Source organism: Paramisgurnus dabryanus, chromosome 9 (assembly GCF_030506205.2).
Source record: "Paramisgurnus dabryanus chromosome 9, PD_genome_1.1, whole genome shotgun sequence".
Taxonomy (NCBI): domain Eukaryota; kingdom Metazoa; phylum Chordata; class Actinopteri; order Cypriniformes; family Cobitidae; genus Paramisgurnus; species Paramisgurnus dabryanus.
The window spans coordinates 38,932,667-38,949,174 of record NC_133345.1 but is presented as its reverse complement, the minus strand read 5'-3'; the positions used below and the strand labels follow the sequence as shown (position 1 = coordinate 38,949,174).

Here is a 16,508-nt window from a genome sequence, read left to right as displayed (position 1 = left end):
ACTTTTTACAAATTATGCATTGAGAAATATACATTAATAGTACTTTAAAATAATACTGATGTCTTAAAATTTGAAGAAATATAAAACAATGCAAATCTATAGCCTCTACTGAGCAGTGGCGGCCGGTGACTTTTCTTCAGAAGGGGCAGGAATTCAAAATATGTGTTTGGTGCGTCATGCGAACCTATGAGAATCATGCGTCATGTCAAAATATGTGTTCGGTGCGTCATGTGAACCTATGTGCATCATGCTTCATGTCAAAATATGTGTTCGGTGCGTCATGCGAACCTATGTGCATCATGCGTCATGTCAAAATATGTGTTCGGTGCGTCATGCGAACCTATGTGAATCATGCGTCATGTCAAAATATGTGTTCGGTGCGTCATGTCAAAATATGTGTTCGGTGCGTCATGTGAACCTATGTGCATCATGCGCTATGTCAAAATATGTGTTCTGTGTGTCATGTCAAAATATGTGTCCGGTGTGTCATGTCAACCTATGTGCGTCATGCATCATGTCAAAATATGTGTTTGGTGCGTCATGTGAACCTATGTGCATCATGCTTCATGTCAAAATATGTGTTCGGTGCGTCATGCGAACCTATGTGCATCATGCGTAATGTCAAAATATGTGTTGGTGAGTCATGCGAACCTATGTGCATCATGCGTCATGTCAAAATATGTGTTCGGTGCGTCATGCGAACCTATGTGTATCATGCATCATGTCAAAATATGTGTTTGGTGAGTCATGCGAACCTATGTGCATCATGTGTGATGTCAAAACATGTGTTCGGTGCGTCATAGGAACCTATGTGCATCATGCGTTATGTCAAAATATGTGTTCTGTGCATCATGTCAAAATATGTGTTCGTTGTGTCATGTCAACCTATGTGCGTCATGCATCATGTCAAAATATGTGTTCGGTGCGTCATGTGAACCTATGTACATCATACGTCATGTCAAAATATGTGTTCGGTGCGTCATGCAAACCTATGTGCATCATGCGTCGTGTCAAAATATGTGTTCAATGTGTCATGCGAACCTATGTGCATCATGCGTCATGTCAAAATATGTGTTTGGTGAGTCATGCGAACCTATGTGCATCATGTGCCATGTCAAAATATGTGTTCGGTGCGTCAAGCGAACGTATGTGCATCATGTCAAAATATGTGTTAGGTCTAAAAATACTTTAAAGGGTTATTTTCAACTGAATGTAAAGGCAGAAACCCAGACGCTGGGTTAAATTAACCCAGAAACTTTTTAAATTTGACCCCATAATAGGTTAAAACAACCTATTGAAAATAATAGCACTGCTGTAAAAAATTTATCAAAGTGTTTGTCTTCGGAAAACTTTTACTTTACTACATTCCAAAGTATATACTCATACTGTTTATTCTTTTATATTAAATATTAAAATGTATTTAATACCCAGTTACATGAAAATTGTATTCTTTAGTACTTTTACTCAATAAAAGTAAATGTACTCATTACTTAAGTTAAAGTAATAAAGTATAAGATGTTTAATGCAGTGGTTCTCAAACTTTTTCAGCGTGCGGCCCCCCTTATATTCGATGCATTCCTTCGCAGCCCCCCGAAGAAAATGTATGAAAAATTTTGTTCTAAAACGTAACATTTTAATAAAAAAACAACAACATTATATCATACAAAGTAGTGCTGTTGGTTAGTAGCCTTATTTGTTTAAGTTTAATTACATAGAATTCATTATAATGTATTTTATAGAATGTCTTAAAGCTTGGGCCCCCATGGCACCATCTCGCGGCCCCCAGTTTAAGAACCACTGGTTTATTGCACTTGGATATTAAATGTAAAACAAAAACTTGTATTTATGAAATGAACCGGAATGATATAATGCTTTGAAATGTACTCCAAAAATAAACATTAATGTAGGAATACTTAAACAATTTGTGATTATGTTTCATATTAAGCTTAGTAAATCACACAAATTACATTTAAAATTTTGTTTACAGGCTAACCATATATTGCAGAAAACAATTGAAATATTGCATGTAAAATAAAAATAAAACAACTTGATAACAAAGTAGTTAAACTTTCTCATTTAAAGAAACACAATTTTCTAAAGGACAGTTTCTTTCTTTTATATTTTGTTATAAAAAATTTCTTTTATTGATTAAACATGTTGTTCTTACCCCTCTTGTTTGGCTGTATGTAAAGCACTTTGGTCGGTTTGGCTATTGTAAATGTGCTAAATAAAAAGAAACTTCAATGGGAACACTTTACAATAAGGTTGTATTTGTTAACATTAGTATATGCGTTAGCTAACATGAACTAACAATGAACAATACATCTACAGCATTTAATAATCTTAGTTCATGTTACGTTCAGCATTTAGTAATACATTTATAAAATCAAAAGTTGTAGCATGAGTTAATGCACAGTAAACTAACATGAACAATTGGCATAAAACTATCATTATTGCTCTTAGTTCATGTTAGCTAATGCATATACTAATGTTAACAAATACAAGATTTACCAAAAACATAAACATAGACTTTTAAGTTTTAATCCCCAGAAGCTTTTACATTGTTTTTAAAATGCAGACACATGAAAAGTAAAGCACACAATCGGGCATTTAAAGCTGCACACATATGCTGTACAGTTGCTGAGTTACAGGCCAGATAAACAGTGAGTCACACAACTCCGTGCCAAACCCCCATACCACCATTTTCCATCTTCCAGCACAACCGTCCATTCCTCAGTTTTCTCATTTATTTTCCAGCTCCGCGTCATTCCAGAGGCTCCGTTAACTTGCCTCACATCATACTTAATGTCTACCCGCAATTCCCCCCTTTCCTTATGCAATCTCACATGTGAAAGCAACATTGTTTGTGTGTTGTGTGACTTAACAGGTTTGTGAAAAAAGAAAGGAAGGGCTCTCCCTGTTTCTTTCCTTAGTTTATCCATGGAAAAAGAATCACAAATGAGAAACAGAGGCAACCCACCCATCGCTCCATTGCTAGCTGGTTTACAGTGTGACTCACTTATAAAGAATGTGTTGGGAGGGACCTGAAGGAGTTATTAATATCTCTTTTCCTCGGGTCTGTTAAGTTGTCTAGAGCCTAAGTTCAGGCTTTCAATGCTGTGCCTTCACGTAAGATGTTAACAACATTCCCTATTTGGAATTTTCTGCACGCCTGGTTTTAATCCTTGGCCATGTCTGTGTGTGTATATGAGTCAAAATGAGTATGCACAGAGGGAGAAGTGACAGAGACTTATCCGAAGACATTTGAGATCTGCCTCATAAATTTTGTCTTATTGAGCAATGAAAACACAAATCATTATAATTATTTCCATTTTATACTGAACGTCCTAACCACATAGTTTTCTTAAACAAAACCGGGTGACTTAACACTAAAAAATGTAAAAGGCTGCTCACAAAACGCACAAGTTTAGTGCCAAGAGAGGTCACATTTAACATCGATGATGCCTAAAGAAGACATTTAGTCCTAAAAATTTAAATTTTTAGTTTTTATTGTGAATCTGTTTTTACAAAAAATGTAAGTAATAATTAATAAACTAATGTATTATATAATATAATATAATATTATATATATATATATATATATATATATATATATATATATATATATATATATATATATATATATATATATATATATATATATTGTATAGAGCATACAATTTTTTAAAACACTTATTTTTTTATATTTGTCTACTGTGGCTAAAAGCATCCAAAATAAATCAAAACTGTAGCATCTTCAAAGTTACATCTTGCCTGAATTTGCCAAAATAATACTTTTTTTCAAACTTTTAAAACAATATGTGATCTTATTGACTGCTTTAAAAAATATATCTTATAAATTTTTATTTTTAAAATATGTTTCGTTTAATATTTTTAAAGTTTTCTAAATAAAATAATGAATATGTTTGCACAATTATATTTTAGTCTACAAAAGTCATTTCAAACCACAGATTAAGATATTTAAGATCCTGGGAACCATTTCAGTGTTTTCAAACTTTGGAAGGTAATTAATAAGGTGACAAAGACAATTGGATACTATAATATGCAGCATATGAATATTGTTGGAACACAATTATACATTACTAATTTACTAATTTTCCATTATGTCTCTCTCTCACACAGTGACAGTTGGCCCTGTGTGTCCACAGTCTCTATGAAACGAACCATGAATCTTTTCTTCATTTTTAAAAAGGATAAAGGGGTTGCCTGACTCGTGGCAGAATCCTGTCCACATGGCAACCACGGAGACAGGAAAACAATATTTGTACATGTGGACACCGCCTGTGCGCAGGGATTCCCTCACAGACCCGCACAAAGGGGTCTCCATCCACGTCACAGTGCCTAAATGGGGATTTCCTCTCGAGTATGCAAACCCCACAAACCACATTCAGCACTCGAATGTCATATCACATGATCGAGCGCGCCCTCTGCCGGACATTTACAGATTTGCGCTTTACATTCATCAATCGTATCGCATGGCAAGTTTCAGAAAAAAAACTAATGAGAAATTCATCTTTATAAAAGGACAATTCTGTGATGTTTTGTTTGGAAATTAAAAATTATGTATTAAATGTACATTTTGTAGTTATGATTAGCTAATGACTTTCGTAGCTCAGCTGCAAGTTTCCCATTGTGTTGCCGTTGTTTTTACGAAAGTTGTAAAGTAATAATGAATAAATAAATGTAATATATAAATACAATATATTTACATTTATTTACAGATTAATTCATTATCTTTTTAATGTTATTAGTATCATTATAATTATTATTTTTCGTATTATAATTGTGGTTATTGTATTGAACTTATACTTATGTAAAATAATATATACACATTTTTAGATGTATGCACATATACATTAATTTTGCTTTTGATATAATTATTATCATTTTTGACACACATTAATGTTTGAAATAACGAAACATTTACATGTATATTTATATATATATTGATATTTTTATGTTATTAATAAAAAATATACCTAAATAACATTTTTCTTATATTCATATATGTTTGTGTGTATTTGTATTTACATAATATATACACACACAGTACACACACACAAATATTATGCAAACACAAACTTTAAGTTTTAATTATTGTTGTTGTTGTTGTTATTTAGCTCAGGTAACTTTTATTTTGAAAGGACTCGTCGTGCGGCCCTGTTGGAGTTTTCCGGGAGAGATGTGTTGATGTGGCTGGATTCCTAAGTCTGTTGCTAAAGTTGAACAGTAAACAAACTTGATGGATACCTCCGGTAAAGAAAAAGAGGCCATGGCTCTCATGGCAGAAGCCGAAAAGAAAGTAAAATCCTCGCAGTCTTTCCTTGGCTCTCTGTTTGGGTATGTTTTATAACTTTATTTGCCTTCTGACAGGCCAGCCGTGATAAACAGACTGCTAGCATGCTAGCTAGTTAGCTGTCAAATGAAAAGTTTAAATAGCTATAATTAAACAAACAGTATAAAACATTTTCTTCCCACATATAACTTTGTTTAGTTTATAAAGACATACAGAGTTTAAAATCACTTTACATTTTATTTCACCTTGTAATGTAAGTTTGCTGTAAGGTTGCCTTGTAATGTAAATAAGTTGGAAACGGCCATTTTTAGTATAAATTAGGCATCTGTATATATTTAACAATTATAACAGTACCACATTATAGAGTTTGATGTTTTCTGAATATTGTGGTTTAATGCTATCATGGAATTATTGTATAGTCGGACTATGAGATGTAACTTTATGACATAACGGTAGGCTTTCATAGGAGTCAGCTGACATCCACCTGATGCATTAAAACATTACTATAAATAAATACACACACATATATTTGAGGTTTGTAACCTTTGTATTAAATGAGAACTTAGAGACCAAACTTCAGTGTATTCAAAGTGATCTGGTATATGACACAACACTCATATTAGTCCTAAAAGAAAGCACTAGTCTACTTATAGAAATAGTTCACCCAAAAATCAAAATTCTGTCATCATTTACTTACTCTCATGTTATTACAAACCTGTATACATTTCTTTGTTTTGATAAATATAAGGAGCCCCATTCACTTCCATAGTAGGAAAAAGAGTACTATTGAAGTGAATGGGGCTCAATTAACGGTTTGCTTAAAAAACAATCCTTAAAATATAGGTTATTAGATACAGGATTAGAACAACATGAAGGTGAATAAATGATGCCATAATTTTTATTTTTGCATGAACTATACCTTTAATACAAATCACCTTCTCAAAATTTCTTATCGATTTATATTTTGTGGTAAAACTGAGTTTATATTATGTCAAAATATCATATTAATAGCATTTAGAGGGAATATAATGAGGTAAATAAATAATTGGGTTAAATTAATAACTGTTGTTATGTTTTTCCAAAGAGCACTGTGGTTTAATAATGAATCATTTTTATTAACAATCCAAGTAATTATTCCTGTTATTCTTTATAACAGTTTGACGTGTGTTGGAGATTATTAAGTTTTTTTATTTTTCACCAGGGGCTCTTCAAAGATGGAGGATGCTTGTGACATGTATGCTAGGGCAGCGAACATGTTCAAGATGGCCAAGAACTGGAGTGGTAAAAACATACATACATCATGTTATTTTTTTACTTTTTGAAGATAAGATTAATGTTATTTTTGTCTGACATTTTGCCTGTGTGTGTGTGTTTGTTAGCTGCAGGTAATGCCTTCTCTCAGGCGGCTCTCCTGCACCTGCAGATGCAGAGTAAACATGATGCGGCCACAAGCTTTATAGATGCCGGCAATGCCTTTAAAAAATCAGATCCTCAAGGTATTTATCCTGTAGTAAATCATCTTTCAACATCTAGCGCCTCTCACCATCAACTGCTGTAGTTTTTTGTGAGCTGAACTGTCTTACTTGGGTTAATAATTGTCTAGTTATCAATGTAGCGTTTTCAAAGAATTCAGTGAAACAGTGAAAGTTCATCCACCTTGTATCAGCTGTCTCTCCTTCTCTTCACAGAGGCCATAAACTGCCTGAACAGAGCCATTGAAATTTATACAGACATGGTAAGAGTCTTGCTTACAGTGGATTAGGCTATAAAGATTATTTATAGTGGTAGATGTTCTGATTTTCTTGTGTGGTCCTAGATACTTTTGAAAATTGTCAATTAATCTTTCCAAAAATGCTTTTATATCTAAAACAAAGACTATTGATGTAAAAAAAAATTACAAAAAAATAGTATTGTAGTTTTCAAATATGTGATTAGTTATCACAAAGGCGCTCTCGGTTTATATTTCAAACACGCTGCCTATGATGTCTGTCCGAAAGCGTTTCTCTGAGCTGCCTTCATGCCTCCGAAGTCATTGCCACATGAGGCAGCGAGCCAACAAGTCAGCAGCCTAAGTTTTCATAGCAGCCTATGACTCATGAGCATTTATTTTTAAGACATATTGCACCACAAGGGGGCACTGTAATGCAAATTATCAGCCCATATTTTACTCGCCCTCAGGCCATCCAAGGTGTATATGACTTTCTGCTTTTAGCCAAACACAGTCAGAGTTTAATTAAATAATATCCTAGCTTTTTCAGCTTAATAATGCCATTGTAAAAGCTCTTAAGAAGCACGTCAATCCATCAAAAACGAATCCACACAGTTATTAAATGTCTTCTGAGGCCAAGCAATGGGTTTAAGTAATATTGGGTCAGAGATCAGCCTCCAGCCTGACTCAGCTCTTGTACAGCCATAGGTTGTGTGGGCAGTCGTAGCCTAGTGGTTAGATTGTCACCTGAGAGTCGTTGGTTTATGGGCACCTTAACCCCAATTGCTCCGCAGGCGCTATAGGGATAGCTGCCGACTGCTTTGGGTGTGCGTGTGTTTACTACTCACTGGGATGGGTAAAATGCACATTTCGAGTATACGTTCCATACTTGACAAATATGTCACTTTCACTTTCATAAAAAGTTATGATATCAAGTTATAATATCATGAGAATCAGGGCTACTCACACATAAAAAAAAAGTAAATTCATGTATTAGTTTTATTCTCTGTGCCATTCGAGTTGAGAATAAAAAATGTGGCGTTCAATGATTTGACATCTAGTATAGAGATTCTCCGATCGATCGGCCACAGATCGGTATAGGCCGATAATAGCAATAAAGGTGACATAGAATGATTGAACGGGGTATTTATCCTTGTTCTGTGATGTGACATGTAGACAAAAATGTTTTTTTGTTTGGGTCTGTAATGCCTTAGAAGCTTCCTAAAAACCTCTCTCAGATAGCTCTATTAGGGTGGGGGATTTTAAACAAGTGGTTTTGCACCTATTTGGCTCCCCCTACTGGCTTAACTTGCAATCTCATTACTGATTGGCTGACTTTACTGCCACTCAAAAAATGTAGCCAATTATTTTAAAGTGGAGGGGCAGTGAGATGCCTGTGATGTCATAAGCATCAGTTTTTCAGATTGGGCCGTTTTCTGGCAGACTTTTTAAAAGAGGAATTTCTATGAGACTGAGATGTTTAGCATGTCTAGCACTTTTTGTATGTTTGTGAATGCGGGTAGACTACCATTATTCAACAAAGACAAGGTAAAATGGTTTTTCATTCTCTGTCCCCTTTAAAGAATCGGTATCGGCCGATCACGAAGACAACAAATCGGTAATTGGTTTCGGCTGCAAAAATCCTGATTGGAGCATCCCTAATCTAGTAGTTACTTGTTTTCAATAAAATACATGGTTAAAGTAGTTAAAAAGCTAAGTTAGTTTAGTAAAGGTAAGATAAAGTCATGGTCAATAAAACACCTGTCTTTTGAAGTCACTTAAAGGCACACCATGGAACATTTTGTGCACTAGGGGGTGCTAGACATGTATTATTCACGTCTAGCGCCCCTAGAGGCCACAAGCGCCGCAACACTGTTTCAATGGAAAAGAAGACAACTCTTTAGGTCACAAAATGTGCCTTCCAGCATGTCATATGAATATAATTTCATGGGTTTTATTTTTTTCAAATGCCAAAAGATATCGTAGCTCACGTTTACAAGCCAGTTGTAACGGTGGTCGCTTTGTTAAAGTTTATATAAAAAAATTGCCTTAAAGGGGAAACAAACCCGGATCGCCCTCGTCATAAATCCATGAGATTACCACGGCGCCACAATGTCACGTGATATAAGACTCTCTACACACTCCAAGTAGCCTCCAGTAAAATTCACATAAAAAAATAGTGTTCGGGCACCAGACAGGACTTATATATGCAAGCATTATAACATTACTTACTACCATTAGGCCAAGTCAGCATCGGTCAGAAACTCCTCCTCCTTCTTCAGTTCACGCGAGTGAACGCTGGCCCAATATTGATCCTAGTCCTTCCTTTTATTCTGTCACTCTCCCGTTTTCTCTTTCTGGTCTCCTCGGACAAAACCTTGGGTTTCTTTTTCTTAGTTGCTGCTTCGGCCATAACAAAAACATCAGGAAAACAAATAGTTGCGCTCTCACATCCGAATTATGAGGAAGTGGGGGAAGTGATGTATGCCATAAAGCAGTTTTTTGTAGTTCTTTTTTGTGCTCAGGTTCCTACCCGAAATCCCAAGTTTAAAAGTACGAGTAAAAGCGATACAGACCCCGTCAGGCTATGAAAGACATGTCATTCAACCTATTTTAAGTCGATGTACCATCACAAGGGTCTTGAAAATATATTATGAAGGTCGAAAAACTACAAAGTGTCACTTTAAAGCATTTGAGATCATTTTGGCTGAGCATCCTAAAAATTTTGCTCCCTTTCTTTACATGTTTTCCCTTCCCAAATAAACAATTTATTAAATTACGTTGTTCCTCCGAGCATTGTTTGGAACGGCTTTTTACAAAAAATGCAGAAGCAGATATATTTTAAAATAATATTTTAAAATAATATTCTCTTACTTAACATAGGCCATAAATGCAACTGTTTTTTACAGAATAAACTGATTTTCTCATTAAACGTCACATTGCTATTATTTTGATCACACCTTTTTCAGTGATTGCATCAGTTATTCAGAACAAGTAGTTTGGATATCATTATCAATAGTCTATTGTTTTTTTATTACACAACTACTTCTGTAAGTAAATCATTGCAAATTCAATGTGTAAATATTACTACCACTAGTAACGGTGGTTTGTCAGGTTACCCATGTTGTACTGCTTTTTTAAACACAACTGTATTTCATTAGATACATAGATCCAGAATCATCCTTGAGAGGATATTTGTTTTCACAGTAGCTGTGTACATTAAACATCAAAGAGGTGACACATAACGCAATCAATTTCAACTTATCCACGTTACATAATAAAAAAATAAATGGCATTTATCTTCACTCTGTGGTAACCCGGTAATAACAGTTATGCTCAAGGACAAACGACTGCATAACATAATTTCAATGCAAACTCACGCTGCTTTCTTTGTTGTGTGTTTTCTCTTGTTAAAGGGGAGATTTACCATTGCAGCAAAGCACCACATCACCATTGCTGAGATTTATGAGACCGAACTGGTTGACATTGACAAGGTCTGACTTATTTTTTGTTGTTAAACTGAAAATTTGCATTTTTGTTTACATTGATTCACCTTACATACTTTATGTATTTATTTTTTAGGCTATAGCTCATTATGAACAGGCAGCTGATTATTATAAAGGAGAGGAGTCAACCAGGTTTGTAATGTTTATGGCAATCCTCGTCATCACTACTGAAAGATGAGATTAAGTAGGGTAGTAGAAAATAGATTACTTATAAGTGTACATAGTAGCACATTTGTGTAGATAACAATTCATGACACAATCAGGAAACATTTAATCACTTGTTTGCCTAAAAATAACTTTGCCCAACTTAACTGATTTCTAATCAAATTTTTTGAGTAGATGGGCAAGAAAAAATAAGAATCCATGAGTTGCTAGTTAAAAAGTCACTAATTCATTCATTCTGTCTCCTTAAAACCAAAGTTCAGCCAACAAGTGTCTGCTCAAAGTTGCCACCTACGCCGCTCAACTGGAGCAATACCCCAAAGCAATTGAGATCTATGAACAGGTAAAAATGTGCATGTTTGGTGTGTCTGGCCTTATCTAGAATCAGTAGCATGGTCCTGTGTAAGATGTTTATTGATGTATATATTATTAGGGTCAAAATGTTGGCTCATTTACTCTTAAGCCACCCTCTAAAGCAGTAGTCTTCACTATTTTTTTCATTAGAGACACACTGATAGGTCAGAGTTAATAGGAGAGCTGCCTTTACCGCAAAGTATCAAAAGTTACATCCAGTCATAAATAGCACGTCTGCTTATCAATCTGTCAATATGTTGCAAAGCAATAAATACCAGGGCGAATCATTCTTTATCATTTGCCAGTCAAATTTGTAACTGAGACAAGATGATTTCCCTAAATGACAAAAACAGGATTTTAATGCTAAGCATTCTTATGCGTATGCAGTGCCGCCCGAACCACTAGGGGGCCACCTTTCTCTTAATTTTATGCAGCGATGCACAGCACAATTGATTTGGAGTGGCATTACTGTGCTGCGAAAGCATAACAGGCAGTCTGATCTCACAATACTTTGATGTAACATGACAATTGATCTGCATACGATTGAACACGCTTATCCACATGCGTCTTATATAATGGGTATGGTTTTATAACAAAGTTAACTTCCGGAGCAGAAAGACAGAAAAATCGCATGCGTGCATGATCATATCACCGTGTTATTTATTGTCATGCAAGCCAGAACTTAAAGCTTGCCGCATGTGGCTCGCAAGCCACGCAGTGAGTAACACTGCTTTAGAGCGATTGTGTTTCTAAAATGCTAAAAATGGCAACATTTCGAAAGTGAGATCACTTTTTTTATATAAAAATTATTGTCTGTCTTGTTTTTTTATTTGTGAAAAATTTTCTCAATAACGAAAATTCTGCAGATTTAACAAAAATGGGTCTCTTTATAATATAACATACTGTAACTATATAACAGACCTAAATAGGGATGCACCGAAAGGAAAATTCTTAGCCGAAGCCGAATAAAATGAAACACCCTGCCGAGTACCGAAAAAAAATCAGAATGGCCTTTTTGACTATATTTATTTTACAACATTTAACAATTAATTTGTTTTAACATTCCAGTAGTCCATATAGGCATTTTACACTTGGTCACTTCTCTGGTCTAATAGCTAAAGATAGACTTGATAAAATTGGTTCGTTTACATTTAACCACATAAATGAGACTTGACTAAAAAGATATTAATCCGATCTTCTATTCTTACGCAAAATGCTTATGTAGCACTAAATGTACACTTATGTTCAAAATAATACCAGTGCACTAATAAAAGTGAATAAAGTGCAAACATTTTAAAAACAAATTCAAATGTATTGAAAACATTACACATTCAATTACAAATCAAAGCATTAACACAATTTGCAAATCTGTCTTGTTCTTTTAAAAGGAAACAAATAAATTAATATTAAGCTGTTCAAAAAATTAGCAGTGTCAGCATTTTTCTCTGTAGACACTCTGTAAGAAATTTCTTAAGATGTAACTTCACTTTAAACTATTGAATTATTTATATTTAGTTGCATAACCATTGTTGTTGATAACTGCTGCACATCTGTGTCAAATCAAGTCAACCAACTTCTGGCACCCAGAAACGGGTATTTCAACCCAGGATCCACAGTTTCTGTCAATTTTTAGGTTTCGCATCAGAAAAATGTCACCCCACAAGTTTTCAATGGGGTAGAGATCAGGAGACGGAGCTGGCCACTCCATAATCTCAATCCTTTTTGTCTGGAACCAAGATTTTGCCCTCTTGCTTGTGTGTTTGGGGTTGTTGTCTTGTCGAAACACCCATTTAAGGGGCATTTCCTCTTCGGCAAAGGGCAACATAATCTCTTCAAGTATTCCCATGTATTCAAACTGATCCATGTTCCCTTGTATACGATAAATAGGCCCAACACGATAGTATGAAAACATCCCAATACCATGATTTTTGCACCACCATGTTTAACTGTCTTTACAGTGTACTGTGCCTTAAATTCAGGTCCCGGGAGTCGCCTATGGTTCTGCCATTAACCACTTGACCCTGAAAAGAAAGATTTTACTCTCATCAGGCCACAAAATGTTACGCCGATGATGAGTTTTTTCCTATTTTTGGCCAAATAATTTCGTTTGCCGAACATTTGGTGCATCCCTAGACCTAAATCATATAATCTCTAACTCTAAAACTCATTTTTATAGCTCATCGGTCTGAAATAAAACTTTTCTTTCTTAAAGGGACACTTCACCCATTTGCATTAAGCTTTATATAGTTAGAACCCCAGTCATGTTTTTGAATGGTCATGCATAATTTCCTCAGTTGCCGCTGAGACAGGAGAAATACAGATTTCAGTGTTGCACTTCCTTCTTTCAATGATGTAAAAATCATCATTTTGCATCATTGAAAGAAGGAAGTGCAATATCTTTGTTGAGGGGGTGAGACTACAAACACCCCTTTTCTCGGTCAAATAGGCACCAAATTCTAAATGTATGTTACATTTCGACTACAAATATGACACACTTTCAATAAAGATCAATGTTTCTACTGGTGAAATGCCCCTTTAAAGGACCGGTGTATCTTTTGATGTAGGAAGAATGCTAAAAAATAGCTAAACTCTGTTAAGCACTTCTCTTTGTATTTGTGGTGGTGTGTTTTCAGGTCGCAACACATGCAATGGACAGTAATCTGCTGAAATACAGTGCAAAGGACTATTTCTTTAAAGCAGCGCTCTGCCACTTCTGTGTGGACATGCTTAATGCTCAGGTATAAAACAAGCCCTCCTCTCGTTCTACCAACAAACTTAACACTTGTGTATTTTGGAGGCCCCTTTAATATCCCCTTTCTTTTGATCTTTTGGTTTTAGCTTGCCCTCCAGAAGTATGAGGAAATGTTTCCGGCTTTTTCAGACTCACGTGAATGCAAACTGGTGAAGGTGAGGTCGATTTTCAACTTTTTTTCATTCTTTCTTTCCATTATGTGTTACACTGGAAAAGTGTGTGAAGTTAATGGTATTTTTCCGTCATGTTGTTGGTTTTCATCACTACTATAGCGGTTAAAACTGTTAGGGTGGGGATTTGAGCAAACTATGCAGATGATCAAGTCTTTTAGGGGAACAACAAAAAATGCAAACAAACCGCGGCTTATGAAGTTGATAGACAGCTGTTCTGTTCAAAGTTATGTTATACTGAAATTGTCCAAAACTTAACACACATATTTGCTGTACGTATGTGTATGTGCATGTTTCCCATCCCATGTCTGAACATTTAAGGATTATGCGTCCTACTAATAGTTCATTTATAGTTTCCATGTGACATCACGCAGTTAGGACAATGCTGGAGGGCATGAGAGTGCTATCTAGTCAGCAGCTCAAGAAGGAAGTCATTTCTTTTGTTTAGGCTAAATATTAAATAGTTGTTGTGCAATAATGAGCACTTACTGACCAGAAGACAAATCTGGGCTGGGCGTTAATGCCGTCAAAGGCAAAACCCAGAAAGGAGGAATTTTTAAATGTGTCATATACGTATACACCTTTGTTCCAGTAAGGGAAAACAATAGCAGTCATTTACTCTTTCCCCACAAGCATTTTTTTCAAAAGGTTACCCAACCAGTACAAGCATTTTTATTATTTTCAAGTTTAAGCCTTCCAGAAAATATCGTCTTTAAATATATAAACATACAATACATTAAATGAAAGAACAGACTTTTTGCTTTTTAACAAAAATTAATTATATCTTTATTTGTTCTCTCTGGGTAGGTTTTTTTTTAAATACCAAATTATGAACAAAAAGCTGAGATAATTGCATTTTTTTTACTTTTGTTATAAATAAGATTCAGAACAATGATCAAAAAGTATACAAAGTATTTACTGCTTTTGGATCCGTATATACTGTGGTGTTTTATATGGCAAGACAGTACAAATTGTGTTGCATTCCTCAAAATAGCAAGGTGAATAGATTTCATGCTGTTAATGTATTTTCCTTTCTTCCCTTTTTTGTATTCAGAAACTTTTAGACGCTTTTGAGGAACAGAATGTGGATGCATATACCGATGCTGTGAGAAAATCCACCATTTATTCTCTACAATCACTACATAATACCCATGTCAAGCTGTGACCTTAATAAACACTGCAAAGATACTAAACAAACAATACAAGCAACGGATGAAAGAGTGTTAAACTCGCTTTCTTTATGTTTCAGGTGAAGGAATATGACACCATCTCAAGACTGGATCAGTGGCTTACTACAATGCTGCTTCGTATCAAGAAAACCATACAGGAAGATGAAAGTGACCTTCGCTAAAACCCTCTTTCTTATCTCTTGCCAAGTTTTTTATTTGTTTCCACTCCCTCTCGCTCATGCATTTAACGCGACCTGGTGTGATCACAGTTTTGATGGTAGACCATTTCCCTTTCACCTCGTGAAACCTTTACCACCAGCTCTCAGTGCCTTAACACCAATGCTTTTTCTCAGACACCTCTCTGTCTTTTATGACGTGACATGCTGCTCAGTCGTGGACGCGATTGTGCCTTCAGACCCCAGCAAACACTAAATAAATATATAAGGCTGGTTAAATTAAATGGGATTTTCAGATGTTGCATGAGAACTGAAAACAGTAATACTATGATGTGCACACCATGCTTCAGAAGGGGAGCCAAAGCCTCGTCCGCTCTGTTTGATATAGAGCACCTGTATTAAAAATAAATGCCCTCATTTGTACTATTATTCTCTTTTGTAGTGGCACATATGTTTCTATTCCTATCAGAAATGCCACACTTTGTATATCTGCATATTTTGCTTGCTGTTTCCTGCGTTAACTTACTGAATGATGAAAATGATTTAAATACTGATCTTGTCATGTTTTTATTTGGAAATAATTATAAGATATAAGTAAAAAGATGACTCAAACAATACGGATATAACAGGATGACGCATCAGTGTGAATTTTGTTACCTTGTCAACCATCAAAAAAAAAAAATATATATATATATATGTGTTGGGCTCTTGTTATTTCTAATGTTGAGGTTACAACTTTGTCATTATTTACTCCCCCACTTGTTGTTTGATCCCCAGTGACCGCCTAGGTCACATCCACTCCCATAGTAAAAATAACTTAAAAAACTTCTTTTGACTTATGTCACACTTTATTTTAAAACATCCTAAAACTGCTTAAACAACAGTTCAGATAGAGAATAAACACTGACTGGGACAACATTTCAACCAACCAAAAAGATTTTAGAAATAAGTTTAGTTTGTTTCAATCATAAACTTACAACCAGGATTAGCTTGTCATAGACCATAGTTTTTCATTGATCATTTCCTTCTGGTTTTAGTCTTTCGGTTTGGATTAAGAAAATGTGCTTGGTTCACAATTGCTCTGAGGACATTTCTTACTTTGCAAAATCAGGTCAAGCGGGTTAAAACCACATGAGGATTAGTAATGACAAACGTTTAATCTATGGGTGTGAACAATCCCTTTAATAATCAATT

The 16,508-nt window shown here is 35.1% G+C and overlaps 1 protein-coding gene across 1 annotated transcript; it reads left to right on the top strand.

Annotated features, from left to right (window-relative positions):
- Positions 1 to 5,175: 5,175 nt before the first annotated feature.
- Positions 5,176 to 15,945, top strand: napab (N-ethylmaleimide-sensitive factor attachment protein, alpha b). Its single transcript, XM_065282797.2, has 11 exons — positions 5,176 to 5,361; positions 6,519 to 6,598; positions 6,697 to 6,813; positions 7,006 to 7,052; positions 10,442 to 10,519; positions 10,608 to 10,663; positions 10,952 to 11,036; positions 13,681 to 13,785; positions 13,886 to 13,954; positions 15,024 to 15,074; positions 15,219 to 15,945. Exons 1-11 carry the CDS (start codon positions 5,264 to 5,266, stop codon positions 15,318 to 15,320), a joined length of 888 nt encoding a protein of 295 aa, XP_065138869.1. The 5' UTR covers positions 5,176 to 5,263; the 3' UTR covers positions 15,321 to 15,945.
- Positions 15,946 to 16,508: the final 563 nt, after the last annotated feature.

Coding starts and splice junctions, on each gene's coding strand:
- napab (XM_065282797.2), top strand. CDS start 5,264: ATGGATACCTCCGGTAAAGAAAAAGAGGCCATGGCTCTCATGGCAGAA. Junction 11,037..13,680: donor CAATTGAGATCTATGAACAG/GTAAAAATGTGC, acceptor GTGTGTTTTCAG/GTCGCAACACATGCAATGGA. Junction 13,955..15,023: donor GTGAATGCAAACTGGTGAAG/GTGAGGTCGATT, acceptor TTTTGTATTCAG/AAACTTTTAGACGCTTTTGA.